The sequence below is a fragment of the Lepisma saccharinum genome, chromosome 3 (genome assembly GCF_977018435.1).
Source record: "Lepisma saccharinum chromosome 3, izLepSacc3.1, whole genome shotgun sequence".
Lineage (NCBI taxonomy): Eukaryota > Metazoa > Arthropoda > Insecta > Zygentoma > Lepismatidae > Lepisma > Lepisma saccharinum.
This window is the reverse complement of record NC_139231.1, coordinates 117,154,465-117,179,251: the sequence shown is the minus strand read 5'-3', so window position 1 is coordinate 117,179,251 and position 24,787 is coordinate 117,154,465. Positions and strand designations below refer to the sequence as shown.

Below are 24,787 nucleotides of genomic sequence, written 5' to 3'. Positions count from 1 at the left end.
ATGCTAACATTAATTGTGTACGTATTCAAACTTTATTCAATACATACATATATACAACACACATTATTTGAATACATTACATTGTAGAAAATAAATATAGTGCGAGCGAAGCGAGCAAGAATATTTCTAGATCCAATTTTTGCAATTGAAATAATAGGGCACAAATAATTTCACTGGACGCCATGGCATTCTCTCTTTTACAACTTTTTTAAAATTTAGATCGCTCGTCATCCATGGCCGACTCCCGGCGACCTTTTAGCTAAAGCTCTGAACCTGGCGATACAGGGATAAGCAGGTTTTGCTAGAGAAGCGAGCAAGAAAAATTTGCGAAATGTATTTTAATATCCATAAAATTTGAAATCTAAGGGGGCAATTGCTCCTCTGTGCACCCCCTGCAGGTACCCTTGGCATTCAATGTTTGCCCCCCCCCCTTGAATTGAATTCCGTCGAAGGTTGTGGGGCAATTCTCCCCCTGCCCCTCATGTGGTTGCGCCACTGTAAATGGATGTCCAAGCACAGGAGATAAAAGTTACAACAGCGCTTCTCAGGTGTTTCGGAACGAGATGCGCGAGGACTTGAACTAGTTCTACTCTGTTCCGATTATCTCTGGAGGAAGGCCGCGCATAGCGGCAGATAATAGGAGGGGGAAATCGAGTGTGCAGAAAGCAGTACTCGCTGTTACGAAGGCTGGTCAATTGAGTCACTTTCTCCTCCACGCAATCCCATCCCCTCTCACGTGTTCATTGCTGGAGCCGTCTCGCGTCAATACTTCCGCAGAGAAACAGTAGTCTATTACAAAAAGAAACAGTTGGCTGTGCTTTCTCATCATCTACGTTTACAAGACGGCCATGTTGACAATTAAACCGCCAACGAAAATCCAGTTAAGAAGTTATACCTGTTCGTTTTGCCGAACTTCCTGTAGGAGAAAAGATAAAGAGAGTCGGGAAGAATTAATTGAATCTTGCTGCTTTCTGTGGGCGGTTGGAGAGACGAGTTCTTGCTGCAGGAGGAAACAAAACCGAAATTATGGAAATGGAGGAGACCAGGACACGCCTGGGTGGGTATCCGTTGTTTATCTTCTGCCTCGCAATATTGATTGTCGGCGGCCGCGTATTTCGTTTCCCTTTAGGATTCACCTGGCCGGATACTTTGCTGTTACTGGGTCGGCAAAGAACTTTTGAGTAAATGCACGAATATATCGTTTCGCTGGTATGAGGGTCTGTTGAAAAATGGGTTACCCTTTCGAACTTGAATCTTGTATCGCTGGCGTGGTCTGCGGGTGGGCAGGATTGAGCTTTGGGTCAACGGAAAATAATGCGCAGGCTACGCGAGAGATTTTTCAAACGATGTTAATTATATTTTTATAGTGAAGATAGATTCACTTCCAACCACACACACACAAAAACAGATGAAAAGAGAGGGGGGGAAATTAAAGAAAGCGTGGGAGAAAGAGAAAGCTGGAAAAATTGGAGTGGATAAGGAGAGACAGCTTGGACTAGAAGCTACAGAAAATTATGGAGGAAAAAGGAATACAAAGAAATAGGGTAAAATAATTGAAAAAGGATATGAAAAGAGTGAAAAAGTGAGATGCTGGAGGAGAAGATATGATAAAAGATGTAATGAAAGATTAAAAAGGAGGGAAATGGAGTAGAAGGGTAATGTATAGAGAAAAGGCACTAAAAGAAAATGGAAGATAAAAAAAGAGTGAAACAGAAAGAATAAAGAAAAATGTAAAGATACAGAATGTGCGAGAGAAAAAATGTATGTATAGTCCACCTAAAAATATTTCTTCCACCTTTGAGTTCTTGCACGTAATAAAATTACTTTCTATCTAGTTATTATCTTCCACGACATACAGAAAGTACATTCTCTTTGCTTACCTTGTTTTTGTCAGTGTTTTAACTTCCTTCTCAGAACATTACTACTTTACCTCATTTGTATTCCTTTTTGTTATATAGCGTTTCCCTTCCGCTACTTTTCTTTGGTTAATAGCCACAATGATGGAATTGTTGAAGGGCAGTCACAAAGATCAAAGCTCGGGCCGGAACTCGGAACCCGGGAACTTGGAAAGTGGATCATTTAACGCTCTCGGCCACCCAGTCGGCTACCTTATCTCCTATCAACTTCACACTCTTTTGTTGCTTCTCAACTGGTTTGTTACTTAAGATAAGAGTTTTATCGAACAAGGGAAAAAACAAACTATCAGCGATTGTTCTGAGCTCCGGGAAAATCTGGAACAAACTTTGGCCATTAATTCTTCCGAGAAAAGCACTCAAATCATCCAAGACCATGATGATGTTGAGGAAGTTTGTTGTAGCTCCAGGGGAAGTTTGGTAACGAAGAGAATTTCTTTCATCTTCAAACCGTTCACCCTTAATGGTGTTCATTCTTTCCAAGTAACCTCTAGTTAACTTTTTAATCACACCTTCCCTCTTCATTTACTCGTGCTTTTAAAACTTGTTTCTTAACAGTTTGAACGATGTTTTGAACATATAACAGGCCCAATTTAGTATGCCGCAAAAATACATTTTCAGGTACTGACCAAAAAAGCTTCTTCCTGAACATCAACCCTTTTACTAAAAATCATAACGTACCTTTTTATCCGAATGCTCGTGGCGACATAAATAACTGTATGTACTCGTATTTCCTAATAGGATAATCTACAGCTCTGTTCTTTCAAGCCATTCCAAAAGACTGTATAGCGAGGAAACAAGTCTTTAGTTTCGAGAGGAAAAATAAACTCACTCACTCAAATCCAATATTTACAAACAGAAGTAGTGTTGTGAACGTGAGTTAGGTTTGTCTTTAAGACGCGCACAGGAATTGTGATTTGACTTTGCAAAATAAACATACGCGCACAGACCGAAGGGAATGGGGATAGAAAAACAGGCCGAGTGAAGATGAGGGAAGAAAAGAAGGAAGAGGACAACGAGCGAGTCAAAGAGAGATTGGAAAAGAACAACAGAACGAGAGTGTCAGAGGGAATGGTTGACAGAAGAACAGAACGAGAGAGCCAGAGGGAGTGGGAAAAAGGGGAAAATAGAGGCATCGCACCAGAGAGAGAGAGATATGGGAAAATAACCGAACGAGAGAGCCAGAGAGAGTGGCGGAAAGAAATGAAGATCAGAACGGGAGAGTCTGAGAGGGGTGGGAAAAGAAGGAAGATCAGAACGAGATAGTCTGAGAGGGGTGGGAAAAAGAAGGAAGAACAGATTGAGGTAGCTAGAGAGAAGTTGGGGGAAAGAGGGAAGATCAACGAGAGAGCCAGAGAGAGGAAGGGTAAAGAAGGAAGAACAGAACGAAGAACAGGAGGAGAGGAGAGAAGCGTAGGAAGAGCAGAACGAGAGATGGAGAAAAGAAGGAAGAACAGAACGAAGAACTGGAGTAGAGGAGAGAAACGTAGGAAGAGCAGAACGAGAGATGGAGAAAATAATGAAGAACAGAACGAAGAACAGGAGGAGAGGAGAGAAACGTAGGAAGAGCCGAACGAGAGATGGAGAAAATAATTAATAACAGAACGAAGAACTGGAGGAGAGGAGAGAAACGTAGGAAGAGCAGAACGAGAGCTGGTGAAAAGAATGAAGAACAGAAGAAAGAACAGGAGGAGGGTAGAGAAACGTAGGACGAGCAGAAAGAGAGATGGAGAAAAGAAGGAAGAACATATACCGAACGAAGGAGAAATGGGGGAGAAGGAAGAACAGAACATATAGATGAAGAGAGCGAGCAAGAGAAAATTATATAACGCTATCCTTTGTTGCATAATTTACTTCCTTCATTGAATATATTCCCCCTTTTAGTATCTAATCCACCTCCGTGCATTTTGATGTTACTTTATAAATCCGCTCCACAGTAATTAGTGACGTCATTTGGTGAAAACCAAATCCTTTCCTTTTCCTCAGAGAAACCACGTAACGAAGAAATTCGATAACAACAGAAAACATCTCTGTTCAAACAAGAAAAACGAGAGGAAAAACCCTTTCCAGCAGTGAAAAGATTTACTTCAAAGCTCCTCCAAATCAATTTGTCTGCTTTCCTTTCTCCGTAATCTTTCTTTTGGCTCTTAGCCTAACGTTACGTGGTATCCCCTTTTCTTTTTCTTCTTCCAGTACATGAAAACAGGCGTGTTGGCGGAAGAGAAGTGCACAGGAAAACACGATTCAGCCTTAATCCAAATGATTATACACAGAATGAAGGGAGATATTATGTTTGTTTTTTTATTGCCCTTCGTAGAATTCGTTGTCTAGGTAACGTTTCCTTGTGATATGCATAAGGATTTTTTCCATGTTATATTTTCGTGTGCAAATTCCTCCACATCCAGTTCGTTCTCTGATTGACGTCACAACTGAATGAAATTGGATCCACCTGTTACATGCAACGCTGTTGTCATGTAGTTGACAAACAATTGAACATCTGGCTTTGCCACAAGCGCAAGACCATCTATTTTTTTTTGTGATTTATGCTTGAAATAGTGATGCACGAAAGCACGGTAGAATTTTTACGCACGGGGTATTCCATGAACACCATATATGACGTCACTTGGAGCAAGTGCAGCTAGGTAGGAGGTAGGAGGTAGGGAGCTCAGTCCTCCTCCGAGCCAAGCTGACGCAGTATTCTACCTCCATCTCTTGCTTAATTTCCAGATAAGAAATGTGTCATCTCTATTTATCGTAGTGTTCGCTTTAATGAAATGCTGTATATGGATGCAGTATCGCGCACTCTCTAAAGAACAGTGGAAGGGATTAGATACGTTTAGTAGTCATCATTAAATTTTCTCTCTCATCTATAACGTTCCATTTCTTACAAAAGAGCGAGACATAATCCCCCATCAACAACTGCTGGCACGCCACTTCATGTACAGGTTGCTTTTAAAGTTTTATCTAATCTGCTTGGATTTTCAATTTACAGCGTGAGAAATTAATAGTTACTTGAATATTTTGATAAAATTGATATCCAAAGCTCAGTTAACTCAAAATATTTTAATATCTTTCATTTCAGAATCGCTAGTTGTGAATTCGGTAGCTAGAGGGCAGTAACATCGAAAATGGCGTTCACTCCGCAGCAAAGAAGCTGGTGCGTGTTAGAATTTGCCAAAACAAGCAGTGTTGTAAGAGTGCAGCGTGCATTTAAACGGAAGTTTTAATGTTGATCCACCTACACACAAATCCATTCTGCAGTGGCATAAAACATTTGTTGAGAGAGGATGCATTTGTGATCAAAGAAAAGAACATTCTGGCCGACCGTCCATCTCTGAGGAAATTGTGGAGCGTATGCGAGAAGCCTTTGTACGCAGTCCCAGAAAATCAACACGTCAAGCCAGCAGGCAGTTGCAGGTGCCACAAACTACCGTAAGCAAGATTTTACGGAAGCTTTTGCGTTTTCACCCGTACCGGCTGCAATTGGTTCAAATGTTATATCCACAAGACAAGGTAAAGCGACGTGAGTTTTGCGAGACTATCCACATTTTAATGGAGGACGATGATACCTTTCTGGCAAATATCATTTTTAGTGATGAGGAGACCTTCCACTTGAGTGGAAAAGTGAACAGGTATAATGTTTGGATCTGGGGAAGCGAGCATCCGCATGCCACTCTTGATGTGGAACGTGACTCACCCAAGGTGAATGTTTTTTGTGCACTGTCAGAGCGTCGAGTGTACGGTCCGTTCTTCTTGAGGGACCAACAATCACAGGTGAAAGCTACTTAACAATGCTACGTGACTGGTTAATTCCTCAACTTGCTGCAGAGAGAGGTGACTACATTCTACAACAAGATGGAGCGCCTCCACACTGGCATCAATCTGTACGCAGCTTTCTGAATGACAACCTCCCACACCGTTGGGTAGGACGAGCTGGACCCAATGATCAAAATCTATGCAAGTGGCCCCCACGATCACCGGATATGACAGTTTGTGACTTTTTCCTTTTGGGGGTTCGTGAAGGACCAGGTCTATGTACCTTCACTACCCACAACCTTGAATCATCTTCAGGAACGCATCAGTACAGCTGTCAACTTCATCACACCGGATACGCTTGAGAAGGTGTGGTTGGAGCTGGATTATCGTCTCGATGTTTCCCGCGTAACAGGTGGCGCGCACATTGAGCATTTGTAATTCCAATGAACACCACGAAAACTTTATAAGTTTTTACAACTACTGTGAACATTTCTGTAGAATACTACTTTTGGTATTAAAGTTATACCCTTTCAAAACCAGGGAGTGTTTTTGTGCGCACGCTGTAGAATGTACCGTTGATGCTGAACACTGATTCGAACCTCAAGGAGAACGTAAATTGCCTTGTTGCTGTCTAATTCTTAAATAAAGGGGTATTGTTGTTATCGCATATAACGGAACAAGATAAATTAGAATTAGTTACGATAATGAGTGTTTAGTGGCAACGAGGCATTTTTCGTTCTCGTCGATGTTCGTATGTACAGTAGAAGAGGTGAGACAAGAAACTCTCCCACCGATGTGCTGGATCGGAAACGCGGCAAGCGCATGCGCGAACTTCCCCTATCGTGCACACAGGCAGGGTTGCCGAACGTCTTAATGTTGTGTGAGCACCGAGAAACAATGCGATCGACTTGCCTGTCTTCATTTAAAGTGTGTGTTTGTTTTGTGTGCAGTGTACTTGCTAGCATGGAAGCTTGCAGTTCAGAGAAAGCAAGTAAACTCGGTGGACGGAAAGTAATCCACAGCCAAGGGCGAGAAATTGTATATAATGTCAATGCATTTATGAAAGACCAGGTGGGAGTTCCTATGTCCGAAAACCAATTGCAAAGGAGGGTGGCTCGCGCATGTGGTGTTTCCTTCAGCAGTGTGAGAAGAATTGTACTAATAGAAAGTAAAGCATGCACTACGTTGAAGAAACACTTTCATACGCCCCATAGAACACGATCTCGCCGAAAAATCAAAAGTATAGACGAGTTCGATAAGTGTGTTGTTAGGCGTGTTGTGCACGAATTTCACCTTACGGACGGGGAAGGTATCCGAAGGGTTTTGAAACAAAGAATAGAGTTCCAAGGCAGTGTCTGGTGTGTGCGGAAGATAATACGTGACCTAGAGTTTAAGTGGGAAAAGCAGAAAATAATAGACAATTGCTTATAGAAAAGGACGAAATAAGAAGTTTACGTTCAACGTACCTCAAAGCCATAAAAATCTTTCGTCGACAAGGACGACCCATTGTTTACGTTGACGGACTTATTTTCACAGCTCGACAACAAAGAAAGAAGCTTGGGTGGATGGAACCGCGGCTGCCGTCAAAGCACCGGTGTCTAAAGGGCAACGTGTAATTGTTGTACATGCTGGAGGTTAATGTTCAAATCTGGAAAATCTTTTGGCGATTAATACCACAAATTTGACACGAAACAGTGTTGTTGTTGTTGACAACGCCTCATGCCATAACGTACAAATAAATCCTGCGACTTCTTCCTCCTCCCGAAAAGACATTATGATTCATTCAGTGGCTCGTTCAAAACAACACCCCCTTTGACGCACACCAGAATTGTATTCCTTGGTGAAAATTAACAAACCCCGTTTGAAGATGTTCAAAATTGATTCCATCTTAGCAGAACGCGGTCATTCAGTTGTATGTTTACCACCATACCACTCAGATCGTCTTGCTTAGTTTTCTTGTGTTCTCGTTCTGCGTAGACATTTGACCCGTATGCACTGCCAACCCTGCTTCTGTGCGTCCTTCCCCTACGTATGGCTTGGGCGTGAGGCCGCGAGGAGTTTCTTGTCTTACCTATTCTACTGTACCAGCACATTAGATTGAAAACCACATTTTTCCAACAACTTTTCCATGATGTCAATTTTTCGGTCCTATGGTGCCGCACTTTTGAAGCACCCTGTGTGCGCTCACATATGCTACATGAGAAGTGCACTACATGCGGTGCAGCTGCTTTTCTTGATGAAATGGTTATCTTAACCCGGTAGAAAGCCAGATGTCCTGGGTTTGAATCGTCTTAATCTAGAATTGTAGTGTAAGAAATTAACTGTCCTTTGTTTATTGCACTGTGCTAAGAGGGTGTGGAGGTAAGCTCCCACACATCCCAGATTTCTGCCATACTGGAGGCGATGTGATTCAGCGCCACGTTGGAGCTGCCTTTACCGGGTAGCAATTGATCAGAGTTTGGGTGAACTCCAGAGCCACTTCCGTCAGGGACAATTTCGGGAAAAAAATCCGAGATTAGATTACATAAACTGGAAATCGAGCCCAGTAATGATATTTGAAAATAGAAGAAAAGAAAGGAAATTAGGATATGGTTGGAATATTGTCATTGTTGCTGGAAAATTAATCACCCTTTCATACGGTTAACGGTATTGTACTTTTGCCATCCCCTCTGGTACGATGTGTGAAACTCACTCGGATGAAAGGAGTAATCAAGAGATCGAAGACGAATGACAAAAATATAAATGTAATATAAATACAGGGAAGAGAGAGAGAGAGAGAAAGAGAGAGAGAAAGAGAGAGAGAAAGAGAGAGAGAGAGAGAGAGAGAGAGGGAGAGAGAGAAAGGCAAAAACTTTTGAGAGACGGAGAAAAATAAATAAGCATCAATAGACAGAAAGGGGGAGAGAGAGGTAAAGGAACCTTAATAAAGAGAGATAGAAAGAAAGCAACTGGAAAGAGAAAAAACGAGACACGGAAGCAGATGGCACTCGAGAAAGAGGAAGATAAATTAATAAGTGAAGGAGAAACTGAATGAGGGAGAAAATGAAAAGTTTGAGGGAGAAGGAAAGGAAGAGGAGAAAACGAGACAGATAACGAAAGAGAAAAGAGAGTAAAATAATGAATAAGAGGTTAAATATTAATTCTAAGTTATGGAGAAAAATACTAAAATCTAGAGGAAGAAAAATGAATTCATATAAAGACATAAATATTAGTGCTATTTTTTTCTATTTCAAGAGGGCCAGTTGACTATTTCCTGGATTCTTCCTTTGGTGCCTATGAGGGTACATCCAGTTAGTCAGTGGTTTATCTTGAAGATAATACAGATTACAAACCACAAGGAATGAGAAGTTCATATTAAAGAACCTTGATAATCTACAAGCTCTCATCACTCCGTGATCTTTTCTTCAGCTTCTTCCTTTTGCCCTTTAGCCGTCCCTGCAAAACGTCTTCTAAAGTAAGATTATTTTCGTAACATCTCTGGCTGTTATGCGTTTGCATCTTGGGAGCGAGTCACAATTCTCGACACATCCAATGAACAAGCGAGCTGCTGCATCATCTCAGCCCAGCACCTATCGGTAATCGTCTTGCTCACGCTCTGCATTGTTGTTAGGCTCGCTAGCTAGTCTCGCGTAGTCAGCTGAAGATGTTATGAAATTAAACGAACTCTACCAGACAGAAGCACTTACAAAGAGGCAAGTGTGTTTAACAGGGTGTGAACATCAATTAGGCACAGACTTATGGTAAATATTGCCATAGTAATGTGAGAACAGTACTTGAATGCGTGATGTGAGACCTGGAAATTCCCAACGTAATGCATAATTATCAAGGCCCTTCGTATGGTGTGATGCTATTAATTGCAAATCCTCGATGGCTCTCCAAGGAGGCATATCAGCTTGCCCTTGCATACAGGATCTCTTAGCGATGTTATTAACGTTAATATTCGTAGGCAGCACAATACAAGCTTCTCTGGGGTCTTGACTTCAGCTCAAGTGAACTCAAGTGGCATGTCGCGCTCAGTGACTCATTAGATTTCATTAAGTACTTTACAGCTATTAAATTATGGTTGTTTCAATCTTGTGATGTGGATGCTCCGAGCTTGACAAAAAGTTAGGCATACAATGGTGTCGAGAGATTACATGCCACCTCGGTGAAAACACGTTGAGTGTTCTACTTACGGTCTCGCTACCTTAGGGTCATGTTTCGAATCCTGGCCTGGGCATGGGTGTTCCTTTGCGAGTGTCTTCTTGTCAATTTTAACCAATCAGCAATCAACTTAGTCGTCGCGATTAACCAAAACTTGCAGAAAGCTTGGTATTGAGAGAGAATTTCTTTCCGTTAGGCTCAAAGAAGGATGTAATGATTTTAGATGGGTTGTCCTAATAACTGCTAAGATCCACTTATGCCCTATTTTCTTTCTCTTTTACCTCTTCTATTATTCTTCCCTCTTATATTATCCTTCCCTCTTCTATTATCCTTCCCTCTTCTATTAACTATTTTAACTTCAGCAGTACATATTTAACATGTTTATTCGCCCAATGTTGATGCTGAGGAAAAACTGAAACATTAATTAAGACGTTCAATATGCGAGTACTGTACCAGTACAGTGCATTAATAAATAACAACGTTCTTCTAGGAATTGAATTGTTGTTTTATGGATTGATTGGTAATCTACAGGATTCAAACCCACGATAACCCTCTTCCTTGAAATACGCTCTTTCATCAGTTTCAACCAGTCATCGTCGTCGCCATTATTTTAACTTTCAGAAAACTACATAAAAATATAAAGTAGTTGCTTTTTTGCATTTCTCTAATGTTCTGTCGAATTTGTAACAAAACGTATTAATTTTATTTCTGGTTTGTTTCCCGATAGTAATTTATTTTGATATCAACAGAGGGGGAGATTTGTGCATCTAACTTAATCATGGTTCAGTACATATAATTTTTATTCACTGCTCCAAAAAAATATTACCGGAATTAAAACACTTCACAGATCTCCTGTGCAAATCTGATTGCGTCAACACCAGTTATATTATCCTAACGTTCTCTTTTTTAAACTTCGACAGAGTGCTACGAAACAATAAATTCACTTCAGAATCGATCAAGCTGACACAAAATTCGTGAAACGTGGAAATTTTTTCAGAAGAAAGAGCTTACCTGTCCCGTGTCTGTGAGCGTGAGCCACGTTGTCACTGGCTGCCTGACGTTGACGTCACTCAGTTTGATTTCCGCTTCACCAATCAGCGTGTTGGAATACTTATCGCTGGCATACACGTAGAACATGAGGGCTCTTCTTGCGAATTCGTTCAGTTCCAGGCCAAATAGAAATTTCTCTTTGTATGTTGGACAATTAGACTTTTTATATACCTATAAGAAAAAGAAAAATTACTCAGCTGAACCCATATATTACAATTATAAATAACGTTTAATTCACAATCTAAGATCTGTATAGATGGGGTAGTATCTGCGATGTTTGCTATATTGTTGTCTAAATGATTATGGTGCAAAACTTAATACGACGCTTAATTACAATTAAGATCTTTAATTTGTGCATTTGATTTCCGAGATGTTTAACGACTAAACTACAAATGTAAGTACACAAAACGCATGTGTCTAAAATTCTTATGCAAATACTGAAGTAAAAAAAGAACAACTCCTAAACGAAAATAGCAAATAATCAATATCATTTTTAGTTATTGAACGATATTTAGAGTATGAGAGAAGCAAATATAAACTGGGAGGAAATAATACTAAAACAGTAGACTATATAGTATTTATTCAAAAGAAAGAACTCTTTTCTGCAGCTTCCGGATATAACAGGAAGCCAGTTAGAATAAATTCCAGGAAGTATAACACGTTGTTGCCTGTTTCTTAGATAATATTTTATTATTTTTAACTTGAATCATGGTATGTTAAATCTATTATCTAATTTATGTATTAAGTAATGGTGATCCACTAGATCAAAACTCTACAAAGATCAAAGTACACGACGTCCAACCGACTGCGATCCGTAATAACAGGTTGGTAAAATAAAGTGCTCCCCTGTGCTTTGCACCACGCCATGAAGCCGTATAGGGGGTTTGGGGTTAGGGCTCCACACTGTCTTGATCTCAGCCGAGCTGGGGGTGATGTGATCAGCACCAAGCCCTGGTCGCCTTTCCCCCCCAGAGTTACCTCCAGGTACCCACTTTATACGACGTTGGGTAGGCACCGGATCCGCTTGAACAGGTTGAGAAAGTCCCAGTACTTCCCCGCCGGGGATCGACCTCGGGTCTCTCGCATGGTAGTCAGATGCCCAAACGACTGAGCTACCGCGGCTTCTCAAGGGGTTGGTAAGGCATGACTAATTTGGAAGACAGCCGTGTTGCGTTTTTATTATTTCAAAAAGAGAACATAATTTCTATGCAATCAGATTTACTGCTAGTATAGTAACACTGAAAATAAGGAAGGATTAATATTTAAAAATTACTCTAACATTTCTTTCACTTGTTTAATTCTCTAGTCTCTGCTTCATGTTACTATGAGAGTATCCTTCAGCAGACGGACAGATATAGTGTGAAGTGAAGTAAAGGCAGACAAGACTGAGAGAACGAAAGAGAGAGACACACACACACACGCGCGCGCGCACGCACATACACGGAGATTGATAGAGATAGAAACTAACGGAATTTTCAGCACCAAAACTTTGAAGACATTTTTACACAATTACAATTTTGCAAGCTGTAATCAAGCTATGAAGCGAAATTTGCAAACAATATTTTCTAGTTTTGGCGATACTTCATAACAAAATATTTCAAGACAAACAAAGGACACTAAATTCGCTTCGGATCATTTTATCCAAATTTTGCCAAATCATCGCTGTTATTCATTTGCTCTGAGGTACGTTTCCAGAGAATTTCTTTCATATCTACGAATCTGGAAGGAAGAGTGTGTTCCCGAAACGCTCCACTACACAAAGTCTAAAAGCCCAAGGATGAAAGATGCTGATATCAGCTGGATCTTAGGATCGGAGGATTCAGAGCAAGATATTAAGAGGGGAAACATTAGCAACGCGCTGTCAGAGGGTCGGGAAGGGGAGAGAAGAAATTAGGGATGTTCCGCGATAATAGGTTGAAAAGGGAGGGTTGGTAAATGAAGGGGGAACGGGAGAAAATGGGGGGGGGGTAGGAGGAGAGGCCATAAAAGCAGGATCAACATTACTGGACAAGAGGGTTCAGTCATTTTCCTAGTAGGGTTGCCTAAGTGTAAAAACTGTGCTTAGAAATGTGCCACGATAAAAAGCGTGCTGCATATTGTTAGATCTGATTCCGTCCTAGTCGCCATGTGTATTCTCACGCAGAGGTTAATTGATTTGCACACGTAGGTACTTCACAGTATAAAGATAAAAACGAGGATACAAAATAACGATTTAATACTAAACTTATAACCATTTCTAAGATGGCTGAACTCCCAATTTTTTCAATAACAACTTTACAAACAATTGAATATCGATTCAGATATTATGCACACTTAACACACATGACACTTTCAGTAGTGAACATAAATATTTCTTTGTTTAGGTCTTTCTGCAATAAACAATTTTAGTGACTGCTGGAGGTAGAAGTATTGAACTAAACAATGCGAAGATTTTTTAAAATGTAATTGCATGTTTATTTTCCGTCGCTTTTTTACCACTTTTGACTAATTGCAACGATGAGTGACGATCAGATGAAATTGATGAAGGAACGCTCAGTCAGGTCGGGACACAAACTCGGGAACTTAAGTGGTGACGAGATCTAAAGTCTCAAATACAATGTTTATGTTTAGGATTGGAAGGACTGGAATTGAAATTCTATCTCTACATGATTGGAGAAGCTGGCCTGAATTGGAACTGGTTCTCTGCAGGACTGGCGAATCTTGCTTGAATTGAAAGTGGTACTCTGCAGGACTGGGGAATCTTGCTTGAATTGAAAGTGTTACTCTGCAGGACTGGGGAATCTTGCTTAAATTGAAAGTGGTACTCTGCAGGACTGGAGGAGTAACTTTCTTGAATTGGAAATATCTGAAGAATATGATAAAATTTCTTGAATTGGAACTGGTACTCTGCACGACTGGAGTAACTTGCCTCAATTGGAACTGGGAGCTTTTGGGATTAAAGGGTCCTCAATTGCAACTGGAAACTCCAAATATTGAAAATGAACTTAAACTTGGGACTTCAATTTAGGATAAGAATTAAGTGAACCTCAATATCTGCTACAAAAGCTTCTCTTGAATTTTATAATCACAGATCAATTACTGTAAAATTACTTCCTCATGACATATTCATCTTCAGGGATTATATTTTTCTAATCGTGTATATCACTTACGGCTAAATTATTTCCAACGGATTAGCAATGGTCTCTATGAACATCGCGATTCGAGTAAAGAAAATAAATCTGCCGTGCATTCATTCGTCTTCGAATGCAGCCATCTGAAACAAGCATGATTTTGCGTGCGGACAAAAAGAGAGCCCGCGAAGGAAAAAATATGAGGACACTGTTGTCATGGCAACCGTTTTAAGGCTTTGTTACGCTAGACGGAGGTTTTGTGGAGTGGCTGCCTGAATCCATTGTGCTTCACTTCCCACTGATAAAGCGAGAGCGGGTTTGAATCCCGCTCCGTTGTTAGTGCCAGCCAAAGCCCACTGAGATACGATTGGCATTGGGAATGTTTTTCTTTCCAGTTTTGTGACAGTCTGCTTTGAAAGGGCCGTTTGTCACGAATGACAGTAAACAGAGTAAACGGAAACAGGTGGTTTCAATGGGTATTAGAAAACCTTTCACGTTAGGTGCTTCTAGTTGCATAACAATTTCATAGATGACTCTGTCATTTGCAGAGATAAATCATGTACATCTTAACGTTACAAAGATAAAGGAAATTATATATCGGAAAAAATACATAATAAAAACCCTTCTGAAATCACGTTTTGTGCATTTTTCAAGGGAATGTTTGTTCTAAAATAATACATGATAAAGAGTCAAATTTCCCCCAAAAATTAAATTCCGAAATCAGAAATAAATCTGACCCAACAAGTAAGATTAATGGAAATACCTCGTAGACAAACGATCTGTGTGCATAAATAATGCTGAACACACATCTCGAAATGAATTATCGTATATTTCTGAATCCAAGAAAAGTTTTTTTTTGCCGCAATTTCGTGCCTAGAAGTATGGGGTTGTCTTGCTTTCGCGGCATATGATGTGGAGTTCTTATTTTCTTTACTGAACAGAACCATGACACGCACCTTCTGCTTTCAGGGCTTTATGTTAGTCTGGTTACAACCCTTTTATCGGACTTCTCAAATGCTTCTTAGGGTTAGTAGGACCAAGCCCTTGCGAGGTCTGTGGTGCAGGATTTATTTTTAATTTTTACCTATGTAGGTTTGAAATGAAAGACCATTAAGATCTCTTACTTGGAGATTTATTTGAACTTCCGGTGATATACAAACACTTTTAAACAGACAATTCACCCGGTACAACTCGTAGGCCTAAACCTATTAGTTGTACCATAGTTTATAACCCTGATGTTTTGATGATGCAAGAGAACACCTTACTCAGAGTTGGGTAGTGAAATATCCGCCGATGAAGTACAAATACTTCAGCCGATCCGAAGAACGAGGCAAGATATTTCCCCAACGTCCCCTGAATCCAGCCTTTCAGCAAACAGGAGCATGTCCCACGGGCTTACAAAGCTATTGCCCTTTCATACAAGAAATTAGTTTACATTTTACCAAGGTAACTCCATAGTTGTTTATACAATCATAGTTTCAGCATCTCTGTAAGAATTATGTTAAACAATCCTTTACCTATTGAGATATTAACAATAGCACATCTTTATAGAAAGAAATCTAACATTTTTAAAGAGAAGATTTCAACACTAATTCGTACAACACAGATAATTACAATACAGATTGAACAGTTTGAGCTTGAAAAAGCTGCTGTCGACTGGGGCGACACAACCACGAGCTTCCATTAAGCTCTAACTCTACCCTCTGCCACGCCTACAGCTTTAGCCTTGAACGTTCTCATGCGCTTTGAGCATTGTTGTGCGATAGCACGTAGTGTGTGTTGTGGCGAACTTTTTTTTTTATCAAATGTTGTGAGACCTTGTAGATTCCACTTTTAAACTTCGTAGTAAAGTGTGATATACCGTACTATACAAAGGTGGTACGTATACGCTATCTTCTTGACTTTATTTTACGATAACACCCATATGTAATGGATCGTTGTTGAACAACATATTACTTGTAACAAGTCCTTCAGTTACTTGTAATAACGTAACCATTTGTAAGTTTTGAAAATAGTTTTTCTGTATTCCCTTGTTAAAAAATGGGGGGCCGTCTTGAATTCGGAGTCGTCTTACTTTCAGAGATATACGGTAATACAAACTTGATGTATTTTTCTGTGAGTAGATTGACGCAGCTAAATAATCAATTTTTGTTTCTTTTTGAACCACCGGGTCGGAGTTGCTAGTGCATCACAAGGAATAGTAGCCGGAAAAAGTGCATCTTTAGGTCTGCTTCTCTATCTTATTTCGCCTGCTTAGATTCACCTAACTGCATCAGGAACATTTCGTGCACTTTGATATGATAAGCGTGTCAAATACGAATATTTTTATCTAACTTTATAATTTGAGATTTTGTGTTGAATCTACTCGCTACACCATTATTCATTCCCAAAACAATAATGATTTTCAGGTTTGTTTCCCTTGGAAAATATTAGCATATTTCACACACATTATAATACAAAAAAAAATCCATGGGAACCCACTGCCGTCCCATTATCAAATTTTTCACACAAATAGTCAGACAAGATGTCTTAAAAACATTAAAAAATAATAATTTAAAAACGGTGTGTTTGAGATTTTTTTTTAAAAAACGAGTTTTTGAAGAATTACAAAATTTAAATTGCAGTCACGTTGCATTGCAAATTAAAGTTCATTAAAACCAGAAGAGAATGACACCAATTTGAGCTCTCTAGGTCAAATAGTTTTTGATCTACAGCTGTTGAAAGATTTCAAAATGTCGTCAAATTTATGGATTTTTGAAAGTGAATAACTTGAAAACTAAGAGCCCAAGAAATCTGAAATTAGGCAGTTCTTGTACTCTTGATAGGTACAATGAACAAACAAAAAATCTGAATCCTAAAGGTTAAAAAAATATATATATGTTGGTTGATTTGATATGGGATGACCCTGCAAGCACATGGTTCGGATCTCGCCTTAAACTTTTGGTCCAGTTCCGATTAGCACAAAGTGGGCAAATCCAGTCAATCAATAGATGGTTTCATGTATCCCACAATGCGAGAGACGCTTTTGAAGCACCCTGTAGTAATGCGAAAAAGCTCGCGCTGAAAAGCATATAAAAATATGCCCTGTCATATTGAAGAACGTCCAGCTGAGAGGATCCTAGAGCCCTTTCCCACTCCTGGCGACGTCTAGATAAGCCTCCCCAGGGAATGAAATATGGATTCACCTGTCAGTTATCCATCAAGTCGGTGAACCGGCGCGACACAGAGGAGGAAACGGCCATGACATACTACACAAACGAGTAACAGCAACGGTATATTTTATCTCGTCTCCTTCATGTTCAAATCGGACGTTTTGCTACCCCCTCCTCCCCCAGCCTCCGCCCCCGACAACAAGAAGTGAAACAGGATGGGTTTCCGAGAGGAGGAAATTGAGTCGAGACTTTGGCATTCGATCTGATTCTCCCCTCTAGCATTTCCCGCGCGGTGGGAAGTGTTGATATCCCTCCCTTCCCCACCACCGTTTTCCTCTTGCGCCACACACAGTTTTCCGCTGAATTTTCAATGCCGTCCGCGATATTTTCAAAACTGAAGCGCCACCGTCAGCGGCGTACCCCCGGAGGGGTTATCATCAGTGACCTTATCCCTCAATAGAGCTGGTCAGCAACAGCACGACCCTTGCGCCTCAGAGAGGCAAATGTTCGCACATTTAAATTACATAGAGATGTCGATGCAGGACGTGCTGTTACTACATTAAATTACAAGTTAATTTTATTTTTACCATATAAATTATGTCTGAACACAATAGATGAATAATCAGTGCTTTAGAACTAAGTTTTTTTTTTTTTTTTAAATATGATCGTTCACAACAGAAAATATCTCAGAATACTCGATAGCTTAGCTCTTTGCCTTTAGAAAAAGCATATAAAAATTTCACAGATATAATTTGTAAACTGATGAGGACCTAATTAGTAACACAAGACACAATATCTCAACCTAATTAACACAACCTAATTTGAAGTAGGTTGATAACGATGTGAAGTAGTTTGATTATGTACATAAGACAAAAATACAAGGAAATAATTTTGAATTAAATTTTAGTATTCAGCAAAAAACATACAATCATGATGATGTATGGTGATAAATAGCCTACATAAAATCAGTCACTATCACTTTCTGTTATGCACATACCTGATTTACAATGAACACAGGTGTACATGAAGCTATCGTATCCAAATTTTAAGTGAGCCCATGTACTGCAGGAAATGCATTGTATTTATTTTTCATCAGGCTTAAAATCTGAAAATGGCTCGAGGTACATTAGACGCAAGGTGTCTTCTTCAACTGACTCTGAATTATTTTTCTTCTAATATTTCCTGTTTGGTCTTTTCTTCTTTTTACCTTGAGTTTCTTTTTCGATCGGTCCATTACTTATTTTCTTCCTATTATTTGCTGACTTCCTCTTTCCTTTTTCTAAAGAATGGCACAATATTTTTTTTTAACTCTTTGTGATTTCAAGAACTTATTGTTAACTCTTGTTCGAGCTTCAATTTCTAATCTGTTCTTCATTGCTTTGTCTGTAGGAATTGACGACTTAATTGGTTGTTTCCCATTTCGATTTGCTTTTCGTTCTCCAGCCTTAGGGTAGGAACGTAACTCTTCTGGGCTTACTAACACACGATACATTTCTTGAGTGGCACTGCTGGTGGAAGGAGTGGGTTCTAATCAATGGTCGGTCTCAGATACTCTTCTTTCATCAGATGAACGATCTTGCTCATGTTCTTCGGTCTTTGGTCGATCAGTTACGGAACTTTGTAAATAATCTTCTTCAGTAAAAATATCTGGATTGAATGGCATGATTCCCGTTACCTGAAAGCCTGATATTATATTTCTTTAATGTTAGAGGATTGGGTGTTGGGTACTAACGGCTCCTTGTATGTGGAATATCGTAAACCTCTTCCCTGGGTTGCTGGTCATCCAACTGTCAATTGCTGCAAAATAAAACTTCTTAAAAAGGTCCATAAAGCGACCTGTCCAGGAGTTGCAGTCTGTGGTAAGTAAAAGGCGGAAATTACAACATAATGATCCCGTTGTCCTTGCAGAAATTCAATACTTCAATCGACAAATGAGAATCGTAATTGCCCAGTATCAACATGCAAAGGTGATCTTTAGCTGTCTTCGCGTGGCTCGGAAAGTGATTCATAAACAGCAAAAATGAAGACGATGTCATCCATCCTGTGCGATATGAAGTTCCAATACAACTACGGGATCCGCTCTGAATAAAGTGATCTTTAAAATTCACCCTTTGAAATATGAACATTGGGGTCATTGAGTTCCCAATCGTATTTACGGCAATGGCAAGGGTTACAGTTGTGCCCCCCCCCCCCCCCCGCTGACGTTGCCTTGGCTATTTGAGGTGCACCCTTTTCTACTACGATTTTCCCAGGTCGCTGAACGGTTTCATCGGTGTTCCAAATATCTTTGTCCTCAAATTTGTACTTCTCCAGAAATAGAACAGCTTTAAGTTATTGAAAAATATGCTCACTTTGTGTCGGTTGAAACTAGTGCCACGACTTAAGCCTCTGCCTTCAGGCTCTCTAAGAGAAAGTCTAGGATGCCTTTGATGTATGCAGTAAACCATTCATTCGAGGACAATTTCATTATTTATCCAAGTATCAGTCCAAATATCAGGAATTTTCATCTTGTTAGCTACTGCAAATTCATATGCCAACACTCTGATGTTTTTAGGCGCCAAACCGCAGTAGATCTTTGAACAGTGGTCAATGTTGAAGTTCTAAATCTTCACTGAAGACCTGTCGGATGTTTTGAGTAACCCATTCGTATTTTGGTCTCCTCACTTTGGTTTATTTCTTTCTTCTTTTTATACCTCATAAGTCATTTTATCAATCCCATATGTATTTGCGGCTTCTCTGTGACAAAGTACTATTCTCGATATCTGCGTAGGCTTTCTTAAATGTCTCCAGTGGCGGCGATTAGAGGGTGAGGGGGGCAGTTGTCCCCCACTTTTCGCCACATTTGCTTTTGCCCCTGCACTATGCTAAACCGTATCTACAAATGGAAATAGGCTGTACTGCCTTTGCGCCCCCCCCCCCCAGTTTTGGCACCTTGCCCCCCGGTTTTGGGACCCAATCGCCGCCACTGAATGTCTCAATTGTTATTTCTCCTAGACTGTTTCTTTTTTTACGTTATGCCGGCCCATTTTCCTTAAACAAACAAAAAATAATTAATTAGAAGCAACTGGGATAAGTTGATGCACAGTAAAACCCGGCCTCAACTGAATCGTATCAACTTTCCCCAATCGGCGCCATTTTGATTAACCAACTATAACCTACTACAGACCACAGAAAAACAATCAACAATAACTGAGTTTTGTTACCTTTTAGTGACACAACACACATTCACCAATAACAAATAATTCACAATTCATACAAGCCCATCAGAAGACTTCAGAAAACATCCCATAAAGTTACTGTGCACCGTGAAAAATAAACTTGGTCGTCGGATAACTTTGCTCACAAAATTGTTCGTTAGCCATGCACACGCTCAGACAATGGGGACTGTTCACCGGCGTCTCCTGTTCAACGGATATTACCCATCCCTTGCGCGTTTCCTTGTAAATGGCACTGTATCAACTTGCCTCCGTCTCAACTTGCCCCGGTCTCCCCTACCTTCTCTATCACATCTCGCAACCTCTAGAGCGTTCATATATACAGTAATTAAGAATTGCAATTTTCAAATTGTTGTAACAAAAGAAAACTAGGAGTAAAGTACAATGTTAAATACAAAGACAGCAAATATTAACATTACATTATTGTAAAGCAAATAAATCAGGTGCATGCAACACTCAATACATTTTTGGATTGTTTGTGGAGTTTCTACGATTGCATTGAATTATCTATATTTGTGCCCAGAAAATAACATACAACGCAGTGTAAAATCTAAATTTTCGTATTGTCAATTTAGGACGGCTTGCAATGACTCAAATGACACCAATTTTAATACTCTTTCTGCATTAACATACGCTATACATAGCCCTGCCCAAGCTTCAGAAAAATGTTATTTTCGGGGAACGATACGACTTGTTACATTTTTAAAACTGATTACGAAACACAATTTTTTTGGTGCCGCAAGTTAGAAAAGTTCGGCACTGAACAGCCCCATTCCCGCACACTGTGATCAGGTCAAGGTCCCACCACGGCCGTAGCTGACAAAAAAGGTCGTGAGTGGGGGCGATGTGATCAGCACCACGCCCCTGACCGCCTTTACCCCCCAGGGTTTCCCCCAGGTACCCATGTTATTCGACGCTGGGTGGGCGCCGGGCCGCTTCCAACTTTAGAAAAGTTCCCGGATTTAAACCGGCCGGGGATCGTCGCTGACAACACAGGAAAATATCGGCTGAATCGCTGTTTGAGGTTCAGATACAGTCACCAGTGGCATGCCCAATGGGAGGGGGGTTGGTCGGGGTTATATATAACCCCACCTTTAGCTAAGTATTCCTAAAAAAGAACGTCAAAAGCAGGGACAGAAGACAAAATGTGGGCTGATTACTAAGAAAATATACGTAACCTCTCAGTTTCAAAAATCCTGGGCACGCCACTGACAGTCACCAACTGTATTTGGTCTTTTGATTTTTAATATTGTTGCCAACTGTAGTAAATTATCGTACATGCAGGAGCTTGTGACATATGACGACATAGTGAAACTGAAAGCCCCAAATACTGTAAAAGGTGGGGGAAGTAAGTTTGTGCCAAATAATCTCTTTCTTATATCGAAGTTGCTAATATGGATTGAAGAAGGGGCTGCGCCATGTGAGTGCCAGGGTGAGTCATGGCTTCATCCAAAATTATAGCATGAAGGTGAATAGAGAATGGTGCATGTGAAGGGATCGTTTCTTGTGTATCATGCAACATTGTGAACATCAAAATACATTTCTATTTAAAGATGTGGTCTCAAATCTTTGAGTCATCTATTGTGACCCACCCACTGTACCTGAAACTCTGTTTCCGCCACTGCTTCCATCACGAAAATTAGCAATATTAAAATCTCGGCACTGTACTTTCTTGTATCGATATGTGTAATGGGACCAGTGGTGTGCCCAGAATTTTCGAAAGGAGATGGTTAGGTATACAATATTTAGTAGTCAGCCTTCTTCATTTTGCCATCTTTTCCTGCTTTTGATGTTTTTCTTTAGGAATACTGGGCCAAAAGGGGGTGTGTGTTATAACCCCCATCAACCCCCCTTGGGCACGCCATTGAATGGGACCTTTGACAATACCCTTATTTTTTTCCTTCGCACTCTACTGGACCGGTACATGGAATAAAAACAATATCGACATCAATCAGTATAATAACGACATATTCAGAGAATGTTTCCACGATATTAATTATTTTAGAATCACTATTCTCATTTCTGATTATAGAGAAGTTAAAGCTTTAACTCTTAGATTGATAAAACGTAGAAATTTCGACAAAATTCGTTCTGATCGGAACAAACCAGAGGATTTAATGCGTGCAACTGGCAACCATGTTAAAAAAAAACCCGCTGCCAATTGTTAATAATGACATATTGAAAGGATTCACATGGCCGGGAGTTGTGGCGTGCTCCTGTAATCCAGCTGCTTGGAGGCCGGGAACTGTGGATACTTGCGGGCGAAATCTTCAATGTGTGACGAGTTAATTATCAATGCAGCGACCGCCGAGGGATGTTGGAGTTTGCTGCCAACAAGCCAGCCAGGTACTGGTACGGCACTTATGAGCCATGACTCCGCCGTCACTGGACTAGCGCCTAATCTATGACCCCAGGACGTTGCATTGAAAATCGACCCGAAGCTGTTGCAAGGTTTCATATGCTCAAGAGCTGACCAGTTTCCTTATTTTTTTTAATCAAAAAGAACTTTCTAGAATAGTCGATCGTCTTGCACCAATGCACTCCGCGAAAAGACCGGATCGTAAAAAGAAAAACAAGGGGGGTGGGGGAAGTTGCCGTTACTCCGATGGACGCTAATAGCATTGACACTAGTGACATCTAGTAGCAAATGCGAGAACTTCTTGCACTGAGGTAACAAGATTATTTCTAATGTGTTCGATTCGTCCCAAGGAATTTTATGTTAAATGATTCTTTGTATTAAGATTGTTAATGAGCTTCTTTCGCGGAAAACATGGACGTCCGGAGGAGGGTAAGGAGGGGACATGTCCCCTCTAAAAAATGATTGTCGACATAAAATAATATATTTCACACATTATAATTTCATATCGGTCACAGTAGTTTGTATGTTATTTAAAGGACGTTACAGGAATATCATAACTTTAGAAGGCGGCGTTATTATGGGGCAAATGTCTCGTTTGCTCTCCTCCCGGAAGAAAAATCTTTCTTGCCCCTCCATGGAAAAAAAATCTGCGGACATTCATGGCGGCAAGACATGATGTCACTTTCCAATGCCTTCTTTACATGTAATATTTTGTAATTACGAGCGCACAACTTAATAGGATTTAGGGTTTCGTGTTTATTACCAGACAGTGGCGAACGAACGTTTTTCTATTTGGGCGGTACATAGTTAAATCACACACACACACATATATATAAACATGGGCCATTGCATTTTAGAACATGCCTCAACATCTCAACTTTAAAAAAGAATATCTTTGTACTGCAAATAAATAATAATATTCATAAAATAATTTCGATATATATATATAAAAAAAGAAATGGCTATTTTCAAGATAGTAGTTAAGATTTCAGAAACATTTACAGTCACATTAAGAGGTAATTGTAACCTAATTTAGTAACAGATACGTTTCATTTTATCGTTTCGAACTCATTGTAAACAGTTATTATTTGTTTATATAGCTTTAAAGAGTGCAGATCAAATCAAGTGAGCACAGTTTACTTTCTCTTTGTGGACCATGCTTAGCATTAAAAGACCATAGCGCGGGGCAAATGGTCTATCTAGGACATTTTGGCTGGATATCTTGGTGCGGGTATTTTGGTGCCAGGGATTCTTGGTGCCTGTACCAAGATGTCCGGCAACAAAATGTCCGAATCGCCGAGGAAACTACTCCCCTTCCCACTAATCGCCGCCACTGCCTAAAGGGGAGAAAAGGGGGTGTAACCCCGCAAGTGACCAATCACGTCATCTACAGTGGTACCGGCCAAAGAATGGACTTGGAAATTCTATTTTTGTCATTTCTGTCGAAAGCCATGGATGGTCACATGAACCGCTGAACCAATCGGCTTTGTCCAGTTGCCGTGGCGAGGGGGAGTGGTATTGTGCGTTGCCAAATTTTTCGTTTTGGTTAGTTTTCGAAACAGGTTTAAACCTCAACAAGGCCAAGCATGTCGAAGCCTAATGGTTGCCGCCGCGTAGCAAGCGAATGGGTCTCCGATTCCCTGCCTCTCCCTGAAATGCGAGCGAAGGGGTGTTAACAGAAAGACGGATCGTGTACGACTGTACAAAAATCAGGCGTGTAGCAACCAATGGCAACACCGCCCCCCCCTGAACTGGAGGCGGAAAGTCTGGGTTTCCTCAAGTCAATTCTTTGGCCGGGCAAACTTTACTGCCCCCGTGATGCAACAGGGTAGGTCAAAGGTGAAGGTTCACGCCGGAAACTTCAACGGCTCTGGTTAACGCACAAACACAAGAGAGAATAATGCAAAACGGCCACTCACCCTGGTTTGCATGTTGGTCGTTTTGTCGGGCAGCAGGTAGACTCTGACGTAGGTGTCTATGACCGTGTTTCCGTCCGGCCCAACCAGGTCCTTGGCCTCCAGGACGCTGACCACAAGGTCCGCGGCGTCACTGAAAAAGAGAGCCCTGCATCACGAGTCACTACCACCTG

At 40.5% G+C, this 24,787-nt stretch overlaps 1 protein-coding gene across 2 annotated transcripts in view; it reads right to left on the bottom strand.

Annotated features, from left to right (window-relative positions):
• The window catches only part of LOC145985345 (synaptotagmin-12-like), a 210,888-nt gene that overhangs the window by 46,465 nt on the left and 139,636 nt on the right, over positions 1-24,787 (bottom strand). The window contains exons 4-5 of one of the 2 annotated variants that reach the window (XM_083119246.1): positions 24,618-24,762; positions 10,824-11,033 (exon numbers count right to left, since the gene is read on the bottom strand). In XM_083119246.1, coding sequence (XP_082975372.1) covers positions 10,824-11,033; positions 24,618-24,762 — 355 coding nt within the window. The remainder of the gene's footprint in view (positions 1-10,823; positions 11,034-24,617; positions 24,763-24,787) is intronic. The other variant, XM_083119247.1, reaches the window with a different exon arrangement.